This window comes from Oncorhynchus nerka, linkage group LG8 (genome assembly GCF_034236695.1).
Source record: "Oncorhynchus nerka isolate Pitt River linkage group LG8, Oner_Uvic_2.0, whole genome shotgun sequence".
NCBI classification, from domain to species: Eukaryota; Metazoa; Chordata; class Actinopteri; order Salmoniformes; family Salmonidae; genus Oncorhynchus; species Oncorhynchus nerka.
Genome location: NC_088403.1, coordinates 17347290 through 17371083, shown reverse-complemented (window position 1 = coordinate 17371083; position 23794 = coordinate 17347290). Strand labels below are relative to the sequence as shown.

Below are 23794 nucleotides of genomic sequence, written 5' to 3'. Positions count from 1 at the left end.
TGAAATGTTCACAGTTGATAGACAGACGAAAGATCTCAACGTATGCAGTGATGACAAGTGCTCAGATCACTAAGATGGTTGGCCAATCATTATTACGACACAATCTGACTATGTATTCATGTTATTGAACACGGGGCAGGGCTTTCTTTTGGGAAACTCTAATCAACCAAGAAATACATAAAGAAGATAAATTAGAAAATATAAATGATATCAATTACCGACAACCTTTGTATTGGAATGCCAACGATAATCATTGGATCAAAGCACTTTGCATCACATTCATACACCCACAGTCCAACGGAGGCATACATGAACTGCAACACTATTAGTAAAGATGAATAGAAGGCTAGTTGTGTCCATTTTACACCTCATATCCCTCAGGATCATGGTTAGTAAAGATGAATAGAAGTCTAGTTGTGTCCATTTACACCTCATATCCCTCAGGATCATGGTTAGTAAAGATGAATAGAAGTCTAGTTGGGTCCATTTACACCTCATATCCCTCAGGATCATGGTTAGTAAAGATGAATAGAAGGCTAGTTGTGTCCATTTACACCTCATATCCCTCAGGATCATGGTTAGTAAAGATGAATAGAAGTCTAGTTGTGTCCATTTACACCTCATATCCCTCAGGATCATGGTTAGTAAAGATGAATAGAAGTCTAGTTGGGTCCATTTAAACCTCATATCCCTCAGGATCATGGTTAGTAAAGATGAATAGAAGTCTAGTTGTGTCCATTTACACCTCATATCCCTCAGGATCATGGTTAGTAAAGATGAATAGAAGTCTAGTTGTGTCTATTTACACCTCATATCCCTCAGGATCATGGTTAGTAAAGATGAATAGAAGGCTAGTTGTGTCCATTTACACCTCATATCCCTCAGGATCATGGTTAGTAAAGATGAATAGAAGGCTAGTTGTGTCCATTTACACCTCATATCCCTCAGGATCATGGTTAGTAAAGATGAATAGAAGTCTAGTTGGGTCCATTTACACCTCATATCCCTCAGGATCATGGTTAGTAAAGATGAATAGAAGGCTAGTTGTGTCCATTTACACCTCATATCCCTCAGGATCATGGTTAGTAAAGATGAATAGAAGTCTAGTTGTGTCCATTTACACCTCATATCCCTCAGGATCATGGTTAGTAAAGATGAATAGAAGTCTAGTTGGGTCCATTTAAACCTCATATCCCTCAGGATCATGGTTAGTAAAGATGAATAGAAGTCTAGTTGTGTCCATTTACACCTCATATCCCTCAGGATCATGGTTAGTAAAGATGAATAGAAGTCTAGTTGTGTCTATTTACACCTCATATCCCTCAGGATCATGGTTAGTAAAGATGAATAGAAGGCTAGTTGTGTCCATTTACACCTCATATCCCTCAGGATCATGGTTAGTAAAGATGAATAGAAGGCTAGTTGTGTCCATTTACACCTCATATCCCTCAGGATCATGGTTAGTAAAGATGAATAGAAGTCTAGTTGTGTCCATTTACACCTCATATCCCTCAGGATCATGGTTAGTAAAGACGAATAGAAGTCTAGTTGTGTCCATTTACACCTCATATCCCTTAGGATCATGGTTAGTAAAGAGGAATAGAAGGCTAGTTGTGTCCATTTACACCTCATATCCCTCAGGATCATGGTTAGTAAAGAGGAATAGAAGGCTAGTTGTGTCCATTTACACCTCATATCCCTCAGGATCATGGTTAGTAAAGATGAATAGTAATCTAGTTGTGTCCATTTACACCTCATATCCCTCAGGATCATGGTTAGTAAAGATGAATAGAAATCTAGTTGTGTCCATTTACACCTCATATCGCTCAGGATCATGGTTAGTAAAGATGAATAGTAATCTAGTTGTGTCCATTTACACCTCATATCCCTCAGGATCATGGTTAGTAAAGCGTCAGGTAGAATCATGCAGTCAGTCACAGACTTACCTTCTCTGTTTCTTCCGTTGTGCTGGGAAAGATAGGGGTGATGAATTCCCCCTGCTTTGGAACAAAGTGTAGTATGTTTCAAGAACAATATATAATACAGCAAACACTCACAGTCACATAGCCTTCTACCACTCAACTCAGAGCTGTCCATGGTGCTGGCTCTGCTTGACACAGTTCGCACTTTACAAAGTATCTCAGGAAAAGAGCTCCAGTTTCATACCTTTTCACTGTGTCCCGGTGACTGGGATGGATATGGACCTAAAGTTGTCAGGCCACTCTAAGAAACATGGACATATAATCAGTAATGACCGCTACTGGACAGAATGCCGTATGTACATTTCCTGGTTCAAAGGTCAAAATGACATGTTTTACTATCCGTTGTCTTTACTATCATTTTTCTATATCTAGAGATACAGTGGCAAAGGAAAAGTGTTCACCTCTTTGCTCATTCCATGTAGTGTGCTTTCTGTTGGGATTTCAAACTTCCCTTGCTTTTCCATCGGCAGTAAGGGATCATCTGTGGAATCCTTCAACAAAAATTAAGAAAAACTATGAAAAACATTCCACTCTAAAACACTTTTACAAACGTCACAAAATAATGACAGCATTACTGGTGAGTGATTCATTAATTAATGTATTGCATCAGAGTAATTGAGTTTCAGCTACCTTATTTTAACTCAGTAATCATTTGAGTTTGTTGAGTTTGAATTAGCAGGGTTCCCACACTATGCTGATCACTACCATAACACAATCAGGGCACTGCTATAAGACTCAAAGTATTGGTGTGGGTAATGGGCAGCCCCGTGAGGTAAATGTGTCATTCCAACCCTGATCCCTGAGGTGTACTAGGAAAGGTGACGTCATAGGGTGTCCACCCACAGATTTAATACTGTAGTTAGGATTAATAGTATGTACCAATCAAATAATTAGGAATGTTCATTTACATCTCACTTGACAGTTACTCACCTCATATTCATAACTGTACTCATCCCCATCGTATAATTCCTCCTCCTCCGCTTCCTCTTCCTCCTCTGTACTCGTCTTCAGAGAGGAGAGAAAAAGGTGAGTCCCATGTGTAAATGGGATCAAGAGGAGATATCTTTCATAAACATGTCTATCATAATCATGTATTTGACCCAAAGCAGCAAAGAGAGAGTACAGGACATGACTTACAAGTCCAAAACAATAAGGACAAAACAAAAAAGCAAGTTAGGAGAAAAAAATTCATGCTTTTAGTCATTTTAAAATGTCTGTTATGATGATTTAATACCTTTTATTGGTCAAGTTAGGCACAGCAAGTACAGTTTAATAAGCTTAGTTTTAATTTAGGTTTAGAATTTGATAAATGTTATGTTTGCTTAGAAAGAAATGATAGTAATTATTTTCTCACTGTCATTTGAAGGAGTTGAGGTTAAAACAGGTGAGGGTGACATGCTTAGCAACAGACGGTGACAACGTAAATGTTAGACATGTTTAGTTTGGGCATTTATATGGTTATTTTGACTACATCTTTAGTTTTGGCGTTTACCAGGCGTTGTCTTTGCCTCTTATGTCGTCCTTTCTGTCCCTTGCCCTGGTTCAGAATTTCACAGTTAAAAGTTGTAATGCTTTATATGAAATACAGATCTAACATGCTGTGGTAGTTATGGTCAAAGATATTTATATCTGTGTCATGGGCTGATTCACGGGAGACAAAATGATCGCTAAAAAAATATGTAAATTTAAGAAAATGTTAAAGGGAAAGTTTACATGTTTTCTTTTACAGTATCTATTTAGACCTATTTAAATACAACATTTGTTTGTATAGTCATGAATACAAATAGGTTGTGAACAACTTACATTTAATTGCATAATTTATGTCCAAATTTTACACACTTTTCTCAAATTTTGAAATGGATTTGAACCCAACAAGGTTGTGTTTATCAGATGTAAAACAAAAAGATCTATTTGTAGTGACATCACCTTCCGTTCTCGACTCTTCTTTTTCTTCAAGGAGTCTTCCCCACTGAGGAGAACAGTTTCTACTATTGCCCCTGGTACCTCAGAGACCCTCTAAAACACACACACACACACACACACACACACACACACACACACACACACACACACACACACACACACACACACACACACACACACACACACACACACACACACACACACACACACACACACACACACACACACACACCTTGTCCTATTCATAGTTCACTTTTAAAAGTTAATTTGACAGCCAGTGTTGGTTGTGGGTTTGAGTAGAGCCAGTGTTTGGCTGTGGGGTTTGAGTAGAAGAGGTACCCCTTACCTCTTCAGACGTTGTGTTGTTAAATGTTGAGTTTGATAAAGCCAACATGGGCGAGGGAGCTTCACTGAAGTCCTCGTCCACTGTCAGTGTCCCCTCTATCCCCTTAGAGGTGCTCTCTATCCTCCCCACGTCTTGGACCCCATTAAGACCATTAAGAGGGGTGAGGCTCCAGAATGTGGGGCCCTCCGCCGTTTCATTCAAAGCATCCTTCATGAGATAGAGACCTGGATGAATAACTACATACTGTAGTACAACAGTGTATCTGTTCGGATACATAAATAGACAGGGCTTTATAATATGGGTTGATGGGTTCTGGGATACAGATAAAGACTAGTCGTGGACTAAAAACAATACTCAATTGAGAATCTCCATAGAACTAGCTTTTTTTGTGTTAGGGTTAGGCTTAATATGTGTGAGGGAAAGCGTCCCTATGTCATGTAGCATGTTTGGAGTGGATACTCACAGAGTTAGGTTCTGGTAGCTGTCTGTCTAGGTCAGAGTCAACTGCTTCCTCTTTGGTGTCCATCTCTGTCAGAGGCTCCTTGGAGATCTCATACTTTACAGTTCTCTGTTCAAAACACACACTCATGAGTCCAGCACTAACACACTCATGAGTCCAGCACTAACACACTCATGAGTCCAACACTAACACACTTATGAGTCCAACACTAACACACTCATGAGTCCAACACTAACACACTCATGAGTCCAGCACTAAGACACTCATGAGTCCAGCACTAACACACTCATGAGTCCAACACTAACACACTCATGAGTCCAACACTAACACACTTATGAGTCCAACACTAACACACTCATGAGTCCAACACTAACACACTCATTAGTCCAGCACTAAGACACTCATGAGTCCAACACTAACACACTCATGAGTCCAACACTAACACACTCATGAGTCCAGCACTAACACACTCATGAGTCCAGCACTAACTAAGAGTTCTGATACCAGGCTTGTCACCAGGGTTATGGTAAATTACATTTCAATTCAGAAAGAGAATTGACATTCCAATTTCAATTTTCCTTATTGAACTTCTCCCAGGAATAACCCACTAAATGACCAGGTATGTCCCCTGGTGTGATTAGGGTTGAAGAGATATGCATGGACTGTGTACATACTGTATAGTCAGTGATAATGTTGGAGCCGTGATTCTCCTTCTCATTGACTCTCCTAGAGGTGGTTAGCTCCTGCAGAAGCTCCTCCATGCCGTCCTGCAGCAGCCTGTCAATCAGTGCCTTCAGCAAGGGCAGCTGGGAAACAGAGTCTTTCTTAATGAGACAGCCACCTTGGGCAGTGAAATGAAAAACTTTGAACTACAAAACTGTTTGGGATTCGGAGTCAAGAGCTTACCCTTATGCCATAGTCTTCAAACATTACTTCAATGTTCTGGGAAGGAGAAAATAAAACATTTTTTACCTTGATTTGTTGTTTTCCATGAAATGTATGTGCCGTTAATGTAGTACTGAGATGTCTACCTTCATGTCAGCTGCTTTCCCTGGAAGACCAGCGTCACCCTGAGGAATAGGAGCATGACAGGTCAAAACCATGTCCTTTCCAAAGTCCTCACTTATTTCATTTCACTGACTGGATGTGTGAAACAATATTTGGTAACACTTTATAATACATTTCATGAATAAGCACGAATAAATCATAATTTTTTACTGAGAACATATTACTTTCTTTCCTTTCAATCCGCTCTCCCCTTGCTCACCCTGAACATATAAAGTAGACATTACAATTCCACATCAGTTATATCTTCAATCATCAATAAAGTAAAGAAATGTACCTTCATCCCTGGTGGACCCTAAAGGCAGAGACAGAGGAGCAGAGAGGGAAACATGCATTCAGAATGCATGATATCAAGCACATTCTACATACAAGTCTAAAGCTAAGCCCAGCTAGTAACTTTTAGATCACATCAACTCATATAAATCACATATATAGGATCATATGTAATCAATCAATCAATACACCATCCATCCAAAAACCCACCAATCCATCCACCAACCCACCATTCATCCATCCACCATCCATCCATCCATCCATCCACCAACCCACCATCCATCCATCCATCCACCAACCCACCATCCATCCATCAACCCACCAATCCACCATCCAGCCATCCATTCATCCACCAACCCACCATCCATCCACCAACCCACCAATCCACCAATCCACCAATCCACCCATCCACCCATCCATCCACCAGCCCACCAGTCCATCCATCCACCCACCCACCCACCCACCCATACATCATCCACCCACCCACCCATCCACCAATCCATCCATCCATCCACCCATCAATCCATCCACCAATCTACCCACCCACCCACCCACCCACCCACCCACCCATCCATCCATCCATCCACCCACCAATCTATCTATCAATCAACCAATCCACCCACCAATCCATCCATCAACCCACCAATCCATCCACCAATCCATCCATGTCAATCAATCAATCAACATATACAGTATACACATCTTGCCAGGCAGTTGTTGGGTGTAGATGCTGCAGCTGACTATGCCCATTAGATTCAGTTATAGATAGAACCATGCAGAGTATGAACATTGTGCTTACTTTAGCCCCAGGAGGTCCCATTGGCAAAGGGAATGCCTGTCTCATCTCTTCAAGTGTGGCACCCTGGGAACATTCATCAACAATACAGTCAGAGGCAGTCTGACTGTACCTATGCTGCAATACAGCCAGAGGCAGTCTGACTGTATCTATGCTGCAATACAGCCAGAGGCAGTCTGACTGTACCTATGCTGCAATACAGCCAGAGGCAGTCTGACTGTATCTATGCTGCAATACAGCCAGAGGCAGTCTGACTGTATCTATGCTGCAATACAGCCAGAGGCAGTCTGACTGTACCTATGCTGCAATACAGCCAGAGGCAGTCTGACTGTATCTATGCTGCAATACAGCCAGAGGCAGTCTGACTGTATCTATGCTGCAATACAGCCAGAGGCAGTCTGATTGTATCTATGCTGCAATACAGCCAGAGGCAGTCTGACTGTATCTATGCTGCAATACAGCCAGAGGCAGTCTGACTGTATCTATGCTGCAATACAGCCAGAGGCAGTCTGACTGTATCTATGCTGCAATACAGCCAGAGGCAGTCTGACTGTATCTATGCTGCAATACAGCCAGAGGCAGTCTGACTGTATCTATGCTGCAATACAGCCAGAGGCAGTCTGATTGTATCTATGCTGCAATACAGCCAGAGGCAGTCTGACTGTATATATGCTGCAATACAGCCAGAGGCAGTCTGACTGTATCTATGCTGCCAGAGGCAGTCTGACTGTATCTATGCTGCCAGATGCAGTCTGACTGTATCTATGCTGCAATACAGCCAGAGGCAGTCTGACTATATCTATGCTGCAATACAGCCAGAGGCAGTCTGACTGTATCTATGCTGCAATACAGCCAGAGGCAGTCTGACTGTATCTATGCTGCAATACAACCAGAGGCAGTCTGATTGTATCTATGCTGCAATACAGCCAGAGGCAGTCTGACTGTATCTATGCTGCAATACAGCCAGAGGCAGTCTGACTGTATCTATGCTACCAGAGGCAGTCTGACTGTATCTATGCTGCCAGAGGCAGTCTGACTATATCTATGCTGCAATAGTCTATGTGCCGGCGGGCTAGGGTCAGTCTGTTATATCTGGTGTAATTCTCCTGTCTTATCTGGTGTCCTGTGTGAATTTAAGTATGCTCCCTCTAATTCTTTCTCTCTCCCTCTCTCCCTTCACTCCCAGAGAACCTGAGCCCTAGGATCACTCCTGGCTGTCCCTAGTCCACCTGGTCATCCTGCTGCTCCAGTTTCAACTGTTCTGCCTGCGGCTAGGTAACCCTGACCTGTTCACGGGATGTGCTACCTTGTCCCGGACCTGCTGTTTTTAACACTCTCTCTCCACCGCACCTGCTGTCTCGACCTCTGAATGCTCGGCTATGAAAAGCCAACTGAAAAGCCCATTTACTCCTCTGAGGTACTGACCTGTTGCACCCTCTACAAGCACTGTGATTATTATTTGACCTTGATGGTCATCTATGAACGTTAGAACATCTTGAAGAACAATCTGGCCTTAAATGGTCATGTACTCTTATAGTCTCCACCCAGTACAACCAGAAGAGGACTGGCCACTCATCAGAGCCTGGTTCCTCTCTAGGTTTCTTCCTAGGTTCCGGCCTTTCTAGGGTGCTTTTCCTAGCCACCATGCTTCTACATCTGCATTGCTTGCTGTTTGGGGTTAAAGGCTGGGTTTCTGTATAAGCACTTTGTGACATCTACTGATGTAAAAAGAGCTTCATAAATACATTTGATTGATTGAGGCAAATATGGTTAAAATATCTAATGCCATTATCACATCCTATTTAACAGTACTGCAGGAAGTACTTTTCAAGATGTATGACATTCTATTCATGGAAATCTTTTCGTGGCTTTGGTTCTCTCTGAGAGAAGGCCATCAGACCTGGGTTCAAATATTATTTGAAATAATTAAAAATACTGAATCTGTGTTTGATTGAGCTGGCCTGGCTTAATGGACAAATAGAATAGTCCCAAAACAGTAAACCTCTATCATCTGGTACTCCAGGCAGACTAGAGCAAAAGCTCAAAGTATTTGAAATATTTCAAATAGTATTTGAACCCAGGTCTCGAGGCCTGGGTCCCCAAATATATGCCTTCTAAATCATTTGTACACTGCAAAATGACAACAAGAATCCCAAACAGATATAGTAATTGACAAAAACAATATGATCTCATATCCCTCTATTTATGCTTGGGAAAGCTTGGGAACAGATTTCATAAATTAAAATGACTTTGAGCTCATTTCCTGGGAATTTTATGTCCAAAAACGAAAATTCTGAATACATATTTTTATAAATAAAACAAACAAAATCCAGTAACAAAATAATATATATATATACATACAGTACCAGTCAAAAGTTTGGACACACCTACTCGTTCCAGGGTTTTTCTTAATGTTTTACTATTTATTTTACTATTTGTAGAATAATAGTCTTGACATCAAAACTATGAAATAACACATAGGGAATCATGTAGTAACCAAAAAAGTGTTAAACAAATCAAAATATATTTAATATTTGAGAATCTTCAAAGTAGTCACCCATTGACTTGATGAAAGCTTTGCACAGTCTTGGCATTCTCTCAACCAGCTTCATGAGGAAGTCACCTGGAATGCATTTCAATTAACAGGTGTGCCTTGTTAAAAGTTAATTTGTGGAATTTCTTGTCTTCTTAATGCGTTTGAGCCAGTCAGTTGTGTTGTGACGAGGTAGGGGTAGTATAATGAAGATAGCCCTATTTGGTAAAAGACCAAGTCCATATTATGGCAAGGACAGCTCAAATAAGCAAAGAGAAGTGACAGTCTATCATTACTTTAAGGCATGAAGGTCAGTCAATCCAGAACATTTCAATAACTTTGAAAGTTTCTTCAAGTGCAGTCTCAAAAACCATCATGCAATATGATGAAACTGGCTCTCATGAGGACCGTGTCATGTCTTTGGCATCATTAAAGGTAAAGACTGTTATTTTAAATAAATTCTCTGTAATTATTATTACGTGATTAAACTAATCATGTACATTTAATAAACTAGGAAGTCGGGGCACCATGGAAACTCTTCAGATTACAAAGTTGTAATTTTCCGAATATAACTCTTCAGATATTTTAATATCTGATCAATTAGTCCTCTATTAATTAATTATTCTTTACCTTAGTTCACTCTCATTTCAAACTTCGTAGAATTCTTGGTTATCTGCACGAACCCAGCCTAAACTATAAATCATCCATACACCAATTGGCTTAATCATTTATTTACTAACTAATCACAGAAATGCATAAACAAATAAACAGCAGATATTGGTTACTAACAACGATAGGGAATATTCCCTAGTGGGCTAAGCCGATATGACGGCTTAGTGGACAAAGGAAAGGGGGCGGAGACCGATAAAGGAGCTGGAAAGACAAAAGGGCTTCACTTCACAGTGGATAATTAAATTCATTGAAATGCTAATCCTTCGCACATGAACGCTCGCTCATTCGGGAATAATTACAATCAATATATTTACGGCCATATGTCGTTGCTATCTTCTCTGTTGGAATTGTCGGTCCGTCTGCTGGAGAGTCAGTTCATCAGAGATTGGATGTAGGTCTATCTGCAGCTCCTGATAGTGTCTGTTGTAATGAATACGTCAGGTGTCCATTGTTCTTAGAATAGATGTTTCGGCGGTTGTCGGTATTCGCATCCCAGGTTTACAGATTTTCTAGATGCAGACTAGTAATTAGTATCTAAGATTTTCTCTTATTCTGTAGGGATCAATAGTCTCAGAGTTTAACCATTGCCAGCCGTGTAGCCAATGCGCCACATGGTATGGTTTTCCAGTCTTGGTACTCAACTATTCACAGTCACAGCTCACGCAGGCGGTTTGCTTAGTCTGAAGAGGATTTCCTCAGGAGGGGTTTTTATTCGTAACAATAGAAAAGGGCGGTTCCATGACGCCAGATCATGTCTGTGCTCACGGGGGCGTGGCCGCTGACTAGTTAAACTTTACAGGGAATACAATTCTCTCATTCCAAAGGTTAACATCACAAATAGTTTCATCTTTACTCATTATACAAGAATTAGATGCAAACCCCATAATTGAGAAATGTACATATTCAGAGATATAGTTGTGTGATATAGTTGTGTGTGTTTCCTGTCCTCCATGAGGTCACCAAATGAAACATACTCGTCATACCAATCCCATAACCAGTTGGATATAGGGGGCGCTATTTTAATTTTTGGATGAAAAACGTTCCCGTTTTAAACAAGATATTTTGTCACGAAAAGATGCTCGACTATGCATATAATTGACAGCTTTGGAAAGAAAACACTCTGACGTTTCCAAAACTGCAAAGATATTGTCTGTGAGTGCCACAGAACTGATGTTACAGGCAAAACCCAGATAAAAATCCAATCAGGAAGTGCCGCATTTTTTGAAACCGCCTCATGCCAATGACTCCTTATATGGCTGTGAATGAGCTACGAATGAGCTTACATTATCCACGCATTCCCCAAGGTGTCTACAGCATTGTGACGTCTTTTTAGGCATTTCCATTGGAGAATAGCTGTAAGGGACCATATTTGGTGAGTGGTCACATGGTGTCTCCCGGAGAAAATCTCGCGTAAAATACTGAGGTAGCCATTTTTCCAATCACTTCTTATGAGAAAACAATTGCCTCGACGGATATATTATCGAATATATATGTTAAAAACACCTGTAGGATGGATCCTAAACAACGTTTGCCGTGTTTCTGTCGATATTATGGAGCAAATTTGGAAAAAATTATTTTACGGTCGATATCTCAGTCAAAACTGATGAACAAACGGGACCTTTTTCGCCTAAAAAAATATTATTTTTTGGAAAAAAGGAACATTTGCTATCTAACTGGGAGTCTCCTGAGTGAAAGCATCTGAAGTTCTTCAAAGGTAAATGATTTAATTTGGTTGCTTTTCTTATTTTTGTGAAAATGTTGCCTGCTGCCAGCAGAGCCTAGCATAGCATTATGCCATGATAAACTTACACAAATGCTTGTCTAGCGTTGGCTGTAACGCATATTTTGAAAATCTGAGATGACAGTGTTGTTAACAAAAGGCTAAGCTTGTGTTTGAATATATTTATTTCATTTCATTTGCGATTTTCATGAATAGGAAAAGTTGCGTTATGGTAATGCGCTTGAGGATATGATTACGCTCCCGGATACGGGATTGCTAGTCGCAAGAGTGTCCACGGACCCTTCCCACATTCTTACTAGTGGACATATAATTTAATTCCCCCATTTTGGGGATTTAGGAGTTCAGCCAAGTGAAATCCTTTGATTACTCTGTGGTCTCTCTCTCTGCATGACCAGGGGGAGAGAGTCTAACAGGGGGAGAGATAACAGAACCTCGGTTTAGGAGAGAGTGAGAGAGAGGGGAAAGCCACGATCTACACCAAGAAATGGCCACGTAATGACAACCGCCACAGGAAAGGAAGACCCAGAGTTCCTTCTGCTGCAGAGGATAAGTTCATTAGAGTTACCAGCCTCAGAAATTGCAGCCAAAATAAATGCTTCACAGAGTTCAAGTAACAGACACATCTCAACATCAACTGTTCAGAAGAGACTGTGTGAATCAGGCCATCATGGTCGAATTGCTGCAAATAAACCACTACTAAAGGACACCAATAAGAAGAAGAGACTTGCTTGGGCCAAGAAACATGAGCAATGGACATTAGACCGGTGGAAATCTGTCCTTTGGTGTGAGGAGTCCAAATTTTAGATTTTTGGTTCCAACCGTGTCTTTATGAGACGCAGAGTAGGTGAACGGATGATCTCCGCATGTGTAGTTCCCACCGTGAAGCATAGAGGAGGTGTGATGGTGTGGAGGTGCATTGCTGGTGACACTGTCTGTGATTTAGAATTCAAGGCACACTTAACCAGCATGGTTTGCACTTAGTGGGACTATAATTTGTTTTTCAACAGGACAATGAGCCAACACACCTCTGTATAAGGGCTATTTGACCAAGAAGGAGAGTGATGGAGTGCTGCATCAGATGACCTGGCCTCCACAATCATCCAAACTCAACCCAATTGAGATGGTTTGTGATGAGTTGGACCACAGAGTGAAGATAAAGCAGCCAACAATTGCTCAGCATATGTGGGAACTCCTTCAAGACTGTTGGAAAAGCATTCAAGGTGAAGCTGTTTGAGAGAATGCCAACAGTGTGCAAACCTGTCATCAAGGCAAAAGGTGATTACTTTGAAGAATCTCAAATCTAAAATATATTTTGACTTGTTTATCACTTTTTTGGTTACTACATGATTCCATATGTGTTATTTCATAGTTTTGATGTCTTCACTATTATTCTCCAATGTAGAAAACAGTAAAAAGAAAGAAAAACCCTTGAATGAGTAGGTGTGTCCAAACTTTTGACTGGTATATATATATATATATATATATATATATAGTTTTTTTAATCATATTTTTACTTGGTGGGGTCAAATAAAACCACGTAGGAGGCCTATTGGAGAACCCTGCAATAGACAGACGGGTTATCATGGATAATGTAGAAGATTGTTCTTACATGGTGCACCAGTTTGTAGAGAATGTGGAGATGTACTTACCTCTTGTTGAGTAACCAGAACATGGGTACCAGGTGGGCCCGGAGCACCCAATTCCCCTTTTTTACCCTGGGGGGGAGATAGGAGAAATTAACAATTGGGCTTAATTATCATGTTAATAATTTGATGATAATTAATACTGCCTTATTAAAATAAAATTACCTCAGTTCCCGATTCACCTGTATCACCCTAGGGTTAGAGACGCAAAATCACAAATATGGTTTATTGTGTTGGTGTGTTTAGGGAATAGCCAGACTTGCTCCAAATCATACCTTTTTGCCATCATCTCCTCTTTGTCCTTGCTCTCCCTGTCTCAAGAGAATAATTAGGAGGACTTCATTTTGGGGTATTTGTGGGTATTTTTTAAGTGATCTCATTAAAATGCTGGAACAGAGCAGGAACATTAAAAAAAATACAATATTATTTGACAAAGAGACAAAAATGCTCACATCTTTTCCAGCCAGACCTCTCTTTCCATCAATGCCAGGTCTACCCTACATATCAAGAGGTAAATATTTCACTTACAAACTAGCAAAAAAAATCTAACTTCAAATAATGATATAGTGTTTTTGCTATACAAATCATAGCCAAATTGTTGGAATACCTATGTACAGTTGAAGTCGGAAGTTACCATACACCTTAGCCAAATACATTTAAACTCAGTTTTTCACAATTCCTGACATTTAATCCCAGTAAAAATTCTCTGTCTTAGGTCAGTTAGAATCAGCACTTTATTTTAAGAATGTGAAATGTCAGAATAATAGTAGAGAGAATGATTTATTTCAGCTTTTATTTCTTTCATCACATTCCCAGTGGGTCAGAAGTTTACATACACTCAATTAGTATTTGGTAGGATTGCCTTTAAATTGTTTAACTTGGGTCAAACATTTCAGGTAGCCTTCCACAAGCTTCCCACAATAAGTTGGGTGAATTTTGGCCCATTCCTCCCGACAAAGCTGGTGTAACTGAGTCAGGTTTGTAGGCCTCCTTGCCCGCACACGCTTTTTCAGTTCTGCCCACACATTCTCTGTAGGATTGAGGTCAGCGCTTTGTGATGGCCACTCCAATACCCTGACTTTGTTGTCCTTAAGCCATTTGACCACAACTTGGGAAGTATGCTTGGGGTCATTGTCCATTTGGAAGACCCATTTGTGACCAAGCTTTAACTTCCTGACTGATGTCTTGAGATGTTGCTTCAATACATCCGCATCATTTTCCTCCCTCATGATGCCATCTATTTTGTGAAGTGCACCAGTCCCTCCTGCAGTAAAGCACCCCCACAACATGATGCTGCCACCGACATGCTTCATGGTTGGGATGGTGTTCTTCGGCTTGCAAGCCTCCCCCTTTTTCCTCCAAACATAACCATGGTCATTTTGGCCAAACAGTTCTATTTTTGTTTCATCAGACCAGAGGGCATTTCTCCAAAAAGTACGATCTTTGTCCCCATGTGCAGTTGCAAACCGTAGTCTGGCTTTTTTTATGGCGGTTTTGGAGCAGTGGCTTCTTCCTTGCTGAGTGGCCTTTCAGATTATGTCGATACAGGACTTGTTTTACTGTGGATATAGATCTCCAGCATCTTCACAAGGTTGATTTGCACTTTTCACACCAAAGTACGTTCATCTCTAGGAGACAGAACGCTTCTCCTTCCTGAGTGGTATGACGGCTGCGTGGTCCCATGGTGTTTATACTTGATTTCTTTTGGTTTTCCCATGATGTCAAGCAAAGAGGCACTGAGTTTGAAGGTAGACCTTGAAATACATCCACAGGTACACCTCGAATTGACAGAAGCTTCTAAAGCCATGACATCATTTTCTGGAATTTTCCAAGCTGTTTAAAGGTACAGTCAACATAGTGTATGTAAACATCTGACCTACTGGAATTGTGATACAGTGAATTATAAGTGAAATAATCTGTCTGGAAACAATTGTTGGAAAAATGACTTGTGTCATGCACAAAGTAGATGTCCTAACCGTCTTGCCAAAACTATAGTTTGTTAACAAGGAATTTGTGGAGTTGTTGAAAAACGAGTTTTCCAACCTAAGTGTATGTAAACTTCCGACTTCAACTGTATATTAAGTCATGTCAAATTGAATTACTGTATGTGTATGTGTATGTTATGATGATGACAGAAACATACTCACTGGGGTCCCAGGTAAACCAGGCATTCCAGCAATCCCCACCCTGCCTTGGTCTCCTTTCTCTCCCCTCTGCTCAGACCGACACACACAGGCACGCACGCATGCACACGCACACACGCACACACACACACACACACACACACACACACACACGCACGCACACACACATTTTTCCCATCTATAAGTGGGGTTCCTTGCCCTCTGTATACATTATGATATTGTTAAATGACTCATGGATGACTAACAATCATCAAACTAGTACAACATTGCTAGTACATAATGTTCAATGAATAGGCTGTAATCACCAATACCCTATACAGTAGGTGAACCTGTGACAAGTTCCTGCTGAGAGAAGTCCACATACTATGCACAGCAGAAGGCTTTCTCATCAGAAGCCTTAAACATGTAAATTATGAAAATCACACCACCAACTGTATGGTTTTTGATCATTTAAATGAATAATACCTACTGTTTGATTCTTGAAGAATATAACTTAGAAAAGCATTGTGAGCAAGTTTGACTGTCTAATCCCAACGTAACCCAAAACATCTTCTGAAGTACTTGGTTAGTCCATGCACATCATCAATCAATGTAATGTAGTGTAATGCAAGAGGGAAACTGCTGTAGTCCTAGAGAACCACAGCCAATGCAGGGTTTTGTCTCACCAAGCAGTAACACTCCCTGAATCAACTGATCATCAACTAACAACGGTCTTTAATTTAAACCACAACTGGTTTAATCAGGTTTATCAGAGCTGGGCTTTAAACACACCCTGTAGCTCTGTAGGACTGCAGTTATCCTCTGATTAAAGGAATTAGAGCAAAATGTGTTTATTCAAAGTGTATGAATACTGCACTCACCGTTCCTGGCTCGCCCGTCTTTCCTGGGTCACCCTGCAGACAGGAAACCATTCAAAGCACAACACCTTGATTATCTGCTGCAACTTTTTATGGATTAAACGATCAACACCCAATTTTGTCAATGTGAACTCTTACTGTGATAATGGTTCTGTTATGCTGACAAACTACAACAATACATCTAGTCTATGTAGGTGTATGTTTGTGTGTGTTCACATTAGAATAACAACAACAGATGTGAAAGGAAGTGAGGGGATGAGGTGTCCAAACCTTGGATCCAGGTTTTCCTGGTAACCCATCCAGACCATCTCTCCCTGACACAGACCCTCCCTGTCAGACCAGTTATCAGGGGTCAGATGTAAGCATCAGTTACAACAATGTAATACCAATATAAGCCCTCAACCTTCACCCTGTAGGTCACAGTTATTTAGAGGTCATTCAACGTTGTGGGTATTACATACATAGCTTCTATCAGCCTGTTCACAGAACGTTTGAAAAGTCTTAGCGATACAACTTAGCGACAGAGCTCTTCCTTGTTACTCATGTGGTCATACCGTTCCTGGAGATCCTGGTTTTCCATCAGGACCCTACAGAGAGAAGAATACAGTGCTATTATTACCATGACCTGCCAAACATGACCTGTGACCTCTAAGTATCACACTCACCCTTTGTCCAGGCAGACCTGTCTCCCCTCTGAGACCGGGCTCTCCGGGATGTCCTGGTTCACCCTGATGGATGAGAAAACACACCAGCCCCAATCAAATAGAATAGAAAATAACAATTGAATAGAATAGAAAAGAAAATAGCATAATCAAATAGAAAAGAAAATAACATAATAAAATAGAACAGTATAGAATAGAAAAGGGTATTTCTGGAGAAGAGCTTGAACAATAGGAATACATGTCAATGTATTATACTGTGATGAAGTACATCTATTAAACTGTAATTAAGTACATCTATTAAACTGTGATGAAGTACATCTATTATACTGTGATTAGGTATATATATTTTATACTGTGATTTAGTATATATATTATACTGTAATGAAGTACATCTATTATACTGTGATAAAGTACATCTATTATACTGTGATAAAGTACATCTATTATACTGTGATAAAGTACATCTATTATACAGTGATTAGGTACATATACATCGATTATACAGTGATCCATGTCATGCCGATGACGTAGATTCCACTTATCTCACCTTGATCACCCTAGTCAGGATATCGTTGTCTGAACTGAACTGGAGGGAACAAACACAACAGAAATATGAAACAAGTCCAGTCCTCTTCATAAAGAGTCTTGAAAGGGTTAAATTAAAGATGGACTAGTCATATGAAACTAAATGAACCAACCAAAAAAAGTCAATGTTCAATCACATGTTTTCATCTAACTCCCTGGATATATAATCTAACCCCTTGGGCTTCTAGGAGCATCAAGCATCTTCTCACTGGTTCCATCTGCCAGGGATGGCTGAGCTCATGGAAAGTTGTTCTGAAGAGGTAACGGATGATGGACTTACTTGCGCGCCTCCCGGAGGTCCTGGTTTTCCCTTCAGAGGCGAGACCATGGGAACAAAACAAAACAAGAGGGATGTGCGGTCAACTAGCGGCTAGTAAACACATTGTGCGAGCTGAGCAGTCCTGCATCACCATCACAATACTGATGGGAGATGCAACACTCACTCAAGGGGAACATAACATGATTAATAAAGCTGGGATTTTTCATTTGTGCATTTATCAGGCTAGGAATATAATTAGAAACACAAGAGTGTTGATGTTCCTGAACAATGGGCGAGTCAGTGACGTGAGACATTGACCTAAACCAAGTGTGATGGAGAGTCAGTCAACCGCTGCATGCAGTGATACATGTCCGTCATGTTGTTGTGAATGTACACCTACAGGCTCTCCTTTCTTTCCCTCCGTTCCCTGAAACAAAGAGGAAATCATATCGCTGAACATATCCAACCACGCTGAGCAATTCAAATCAATCAGGTTTGTATCTTTGACAGTGACTAATAAAGTTTTACAAACAAAATGGCGCTTGATAGTAAAGTCAGACAATGCTTACAGGCAAACCAATGTTCCCGGTATCTCCTTTCTCTGCTGGGTCCCCTGGTCGTCCCGGTAACCCCAGTGGGCCCTACAGTCACAGTATAGAGTGAGGATAAGCCAAGAAATATCCACTCCAACCAACAGTGCAGCATATTTCAAACTTGTGTGCAGAGAAATGATAAGAGTTGGGTAGAACATGGAGACATTACCCTTGTTCCTCTCTCACCAGGCTCACCTGCTGGTCCCTGCTCTCCCTGAGGAGAAAGCATTCATAACAGAGAGAAAAACTGTGACTCACCGCATGTTTGTGGGTGTTGTATCCAATCATATGCTGTAGGTGCTGTGTCTAAATATAATGCTGTTGTAGCGATTGAGGAGGAACAGCAGGATTGGGGCTTGAACCAGTAAACCAGAGGTAACATGGTGAGTGAATTACCCTGTGCCATAGAGGTTCAGAGCTATTGGCAGAGGTTTCATTGCATTTACGGTAAGTTACATACAAGGAGACTATACTGAAATATAAACTGGGTGGTTCAAGCCCTGAATGCTGATTGGCTGAAGGCCATGGTATATTAGACCGTGTACCATGGGTATGACAAATCATTTATTTTTACTGCTCTAATTACGTTGGTAACCAGTTTATAATAGCAACATAGAATAGAATAGAACCTCTGGGGTTTGTGATATATGGACAATAATTATTTTTTATTTTACCTTTATTTAACTAGGCAAGTCAGTTAAGAACAAATTCTTATTTTCAATGACAGCCTAGGAACAGTGGATTATCTGCCTTGTTTAGGGGCAGAACGACAGATTTTTACCTTGTCAGCTCGGGGGTTTGAACTTGCACCCTTTTGGTTACTAGTCCAACGCTCTAACCACTAGGCTACCTGCATATGCCATGGCTAAGGGCAGTGTCCAGGCGTTGCATCGTGCATAAGAACAGCCCTTAGCTGTGGTATATTGGCCATATACCACACATCCTCGGGCCTTATTGCTTAAATATTGTCCAGCGGATACAGATGCATGAACTCACCCGTAGTCCTGATTCTCCTTTGATTCCAGACACACCCTATAAACAAGGATAATTGTCACGCCAATAGTGTCATCTAACCCATGCTGACTGTTTGAAGAACTATGTGAATGTATTAATCCCATTTATCTCTCTCACACACACACACACACACATCATTGCAATAACAGCCAGTCATGATTTACTTACATCTTTACCTCTTAGTCCTGGTGCTCCGGGATTCCCGGGGACCCCAACAGTTCCCCCTGCCCCTTTAGAGCCATCGTGCCCCTGTAAAGATGGAATCACTGACACGCTGCGTGTATGTTTTATTTGAATATCTCTAAAATGTCCCTACAATGTAATGATATTGATAGCATGTAAAGTGGACTGAGAGAAGTTACTTACCTTGGGTCCAGGTTTCCCAGACAAGCCAACATTTCCCTGTAAGGTGGAGGAGACCAACAAACGCATCAAACATGTCAGCCTGTCCTAGAGTCATGGCTCATCTGACCAATAGAAAAATAGATAAATATGCATATCTAACTTATCAGGTGCAGGACAGAAGATCGTATCAAAGTAAAGGAAATGGACAGAACAGGTATGGCTCCCATGGTGATTTAATCAGACAACCTTTCGATCCGACCTGGATCTTCGTCAGGTCATCTGACCAATGACACACACCGGTAGTGAAGCACTCACCCTTTCACCGTTTTCTCCCTTTGGTCCCTGCTGTCCAGGAATGCCGAACCCAGGACTACCCTGTAGTAACCCAACAGACAGACCACACACAACATCGTTGTTTCTCTATCCGGCCGTCACAACAAAATAATATGTTATATGTGACTGTTGTATCGACCATGTGATTGTTAAACCTACCATGTAATTGTTGTATCGACCCTGTGATTGTTATGTTGACCATGTGATTGTTATGTCGACCATGTGATTGTTGTGTTGACCATGTGACTGTTGTATCGACCATGTGATTGTTAAACCTACCATGTGATTGTTGTTTTGACCATGTGACTGTTGTATCGACCATGTGATTGTTAAACCTACCATGTGACTGTTGTATCGACCATGTGATTGTTAAACCTACCATGTGATTGTTGTGTTGACCATGTAATTGTTGTATCGACCATGTAATTGTTATGTTGACCATGTGATTGTTGTGTCGACCATGTAACTGTTGTTATGTGATTGTTAAACCTACCATGTGATTGTTGTGTTGACCATGTAATTGTTATGTTGACCATGTAACTGTTGTGTCGACCATGTGATTGTTATGTTGACCATGTAATTGTTATGTTGACCATGTAATTGTTGTGTCGACCATGTGATTGTTAAACCTACCATGTAATTGTTGTATCGACCATGTGATTGTTATGTTGACCATGTAACTGTTATGTTGACCATGTAATTGTTATGTTGACCATGTAACTGTTATGTTGACCATGTGATTGTTATGTTGACCATGTAATTGTTATGTCGACCATGTAACTGTTGTGTCGACCATGTGATTGTTAAACCTACCATGTGATTGTTGTGTTGACCATGTAATTGTTGTATCGACCATGTAATTGTTATGTTGACCATGTGATTGTTGTGTCGACCATGTAATTGTTATGTCGACCATGTAACTGTTGTGTCGACCATGTGATTGTTAAACCTACCATGTGATTGTTGTGTTGACCATGTAATTGTTATGTTGACCATGTAACTGTTGTGTCGACCATGTGATTGTTATGTTGACCATGTAATTGTTATGTTGACCATGTAATTGTTGTGTCGACCATGTGATTGTTAAACCTACCATGTAATTGTTGTATCAACCATGTGATTGTTATGTTGACCATGTAACTGTTATGTTGACCATGTAATTGTTATGTTGACCATGTAACTGTTATGTTGACCATGTAATTGTTATGTTGACCATGTGATTGTTATGTTGACCATGTAACTGTTGTGTCGACCATGTAATTGTTGTGTTGACCATGTAATTGTTATGTTGACCATGTAACTGTTATGTTGACCATGTGATTGTTATGTTGACCATGTAACTGTTGTGTCGACCATGTAATTGTTGTGTCGACCATGTGATTGTTATGTTGACCATGTGATTGTTATGTTGACCATGTAACTGTTATGTTGACCATATGATTGTTATGTTGACCATGTAACTGTTGTGTTGACCATGTGATTGTTATGTTGACCATGTAATTGTTATGTTGACCATGTAATTGTTATGTTGACCATGTGATTGTTATGTTGACCATGTAATTGTTATGTTGACCATGTGATTGTTATGTTGACCATGTAATTGTTATGTTGACCATGTAATTGTTATGTTGACCATGTAACTGTTATGTTGACCATGTAATTGTTATGTTGACCATGTAACTGTTATGTTGACCATGTGATTGTTATGTTGACCATGTAACTGTTGTGTCGACCATGTAATTGTTATGTTGACCATGTGATTGTTATGTTGACCATGTAATGTTGACCATTGATTGTTATGTTGACCATGTAATTGTTGTGTTGACCATGTGATTGTTAAACCTACCATGTAATTGTTGTGTCGACCATGTGATTGTTATGTTGACCATGTAACTGTTATGTTGACCATGTAATTGTTATGTTGACCATGTAACTGTTATGTTGACCATGTGATTGTTATGTTGACCATGTAACTGTTGTGTCGACCATGTAATTGTTGTGTCGACCATGTGATTGTTATGTTGACCATGTGATTGTTATGTTGACCATGTGATTGTTATGTTGACCATGTGATTGTTATGTTGACCATGTAACTGTTATGTTGACCATGTAACTTGTTAACTGTTATGTTGACCATGTGATTGTTATGTGATTGTTATGTTGACCATGTTGACCATGTGATTGTTGTGTTGACCATGTAACTGTTATGTTGACCATGTGATTGTTGTGTCGACCATGTAATTGTTATGTTGACCATGTAATTGTTATGTTGACCATGTAACTGTTGTATTGTGATTGTTATGTTGACCATGTAATTGTTATGTTGACCATGTGATTGTTATGTTGACCATGTAATTGTTATGTTGACCATGCAAATTATGTTGACCATGTGATTGTTATGTTGACCATGTGATTGTTATGTTGACCATGCTATTATTGTGTCGACCATGTGATTGTTATGTTGACCATGTGATTGTTATGTTGACCATGTAACTGTTATGTTGACCATATGATTGTTATGTTGACCATGTAACTGTTGTGTTGACCATGTGATTGTTATGTTGACCATGTAACTGTTATGTTGACCATGTGATTGTTATGTTGACCATGTAACTGTTATGTTGACCATGTAATTGTTAAGTCGACCATGTGATTGTTGTGTCGACCATGTAATTGTTGTGTTGACCATGTAATTGTTATGTGATTGTTGTGTTGACCATGTAATTGTTATGTTGACCATGTGATTGTTATGTTGACCATGTGATTGTTGTGTCGACCATGTAATTGTTATGTTGACCATGTAACTGTTATGTTGACCATGTAACTGTTGTGTCGACCATGTGATTGTTATGTTGACCATGTGATTGTTATGTTGACCATGTGATTGTTATGTTGACCATGCTATTATTGTGTCGACCATGTGATTGTTATGTTGACCATGTGATTGTTATGTTGACCATGCTATTATTGTGTCGACCATGTGATTGTTAAACCTACCATGTAATTGTTATGTTGACCATGGGGTGAATTGTTATGTTGACCATGTAACTGTTGTGTGGGTGACACATGTGATTGTTATTTGACCATGTGATTGTTATGTTGACCATGTGATTGTTATGTTGACCATGCTAATTATTGTGTAACGACCATGTGATTGTTATGTTGACCATGTGATTGTTATGTTGACCAACACAGATTGTTATGTTGACCATGCTATTATTAAACACAACCATGTGAGTCATGACACCATGTGATTGTTATGTTGACCATGTGACTGTTATGTTGACCATGTGATTGTTATGTAAACCATGTGATTAAACACAACACAGTTATGTTGACCATGTAACTGTTAACACAACCAGACAGTCATGTTGACACACAGGCCAATGTTATAAACACCATGTAGACAGTTATGTTGACCATGTAATCAATTATGTTGACCATCATGATTGTTATGTTGACCATGTAACTGTTATGTTGACCAACAACAATTGTTAAGTCGACCATGTGATTGTTACAACCACTGTCCAGAACCATGTAATTGTTGTGTTGACCATGTAATTGTTAA

General features: G+C 40.2%; 1 protein-coding gene across 1 annotated transcript in view; it reads right to left on the bottom strand.

The window, feature by feature from the left end:
* col7a1l (collagen type VII alpha 1-like) overlaps nucleotides 1-23794 on the bottom strand; it is a 133420-nt gene that overhangs the window by 27440 nt on the left and 82186 nt on the right. Inside the window, exons 47-77 of the mRNA XM_065021458.1 lie at nucleotides 20209-20268; nucleotides 19915-19950; nucleotides 19717-19797; nucleotides 19531-19566; nucleotides 18704-18748; nucleotides 18511-18582; nucleotides 18342-18368; nucleotides 17963-17992; nucleotides 17645-17683; nucleotides 17101-17163; nucleotides 16990-17022; nucleotides 16706-16765; nucleotides 16439-16471; nucleotides 15582-15647; nucleotides 13887-13931; nucleotides 13710-13745; nucleotides 13600-13626; nucleotides 13441-13506; nucleotides 6849-6911; nucleotides 6054-6071; nucleotides 5743-5781; nucleotides 5618-5653; nucleotides 5386-5517; nucleotides 4715-4819; nucleotides 4252-4458; nucleotides 3909-3998; nucleotides 3475-3519; nucleotides 2913-2987; nucleotides 2384-2473; nucleotides 2167-2223; nucleotides 1947-2000 (exon numbers count right to left, since the gene is read on the bottom strand). Of these exons, the coding sequence (XP_064877530.1) occupies nucleotides 1947-2000; nucleotides 2167-2223; nucleotides 2384-2473; nucleotides 2913-2987; nucleotides 3475-3519; nucleotides 3909-3998; nucleotides 4252-4458; nucleotides 4715-4819; nucleotides 5386-5517; nucleotides 5618-5653; nucleotides 5743-5781; nucleotides 6054-6071; nucleotides 6849-6911; nucleotides 13441-13506; nucleotides 13600-13626; nucleotides 13710-13745; nucleotides 13887-13931; nucleotides 15582-15647; nucleotides 16439-16471; nucleotides 16706-16765; nucleotides 16990-17022; nucleotides 17101-17163; nucleotides 17645-17683; nucleotides 17963-17992; nucleotides 18342-18368; nucleotides 18511-18582; nucleotides 18704-18748; nucleotides 19531-19566; nucleotides 19717-19797; nucleotides 19915-19950; nucleotides 20209-20268 (1866 nt within the window). The remainder of the gene's footprint in view (nucleotides 1-1946; nucleotides 2001-2166; nucleotides 2224-2383; nucleotides 2474-2912; nucleotides 2988-3474; nucleotides 3520-3908; nucleotides 3999-4251; nucleotides 4459-4714; nucleotides 4820-5385; nucleotides 5518-5617; nucleotides 5654-5742; nucleotides 5782-6053; nucleotides 6072-6848; nucleotides 6912-13440; nucleotides 13507-13599; nucleotides 13627-13709; nucleotides 13746-13886; nucleotides 13932-15581; nucleotides 15648-16438; nucleotides 16472-16705; nucleotides 16766-16989; nucleotides 17023-17100; nucleotides 17164-17644; nucleotides 17684-17962; nucleotides 17993-18341; nucleotides 18369-18510; nucleotides 18583-18703; nucleotides 18749-19530; nucleotides 19567-19716; nucleotides 19798-19914; nucleotides 19951-20208; nucleotides 20269-23794) is intronic.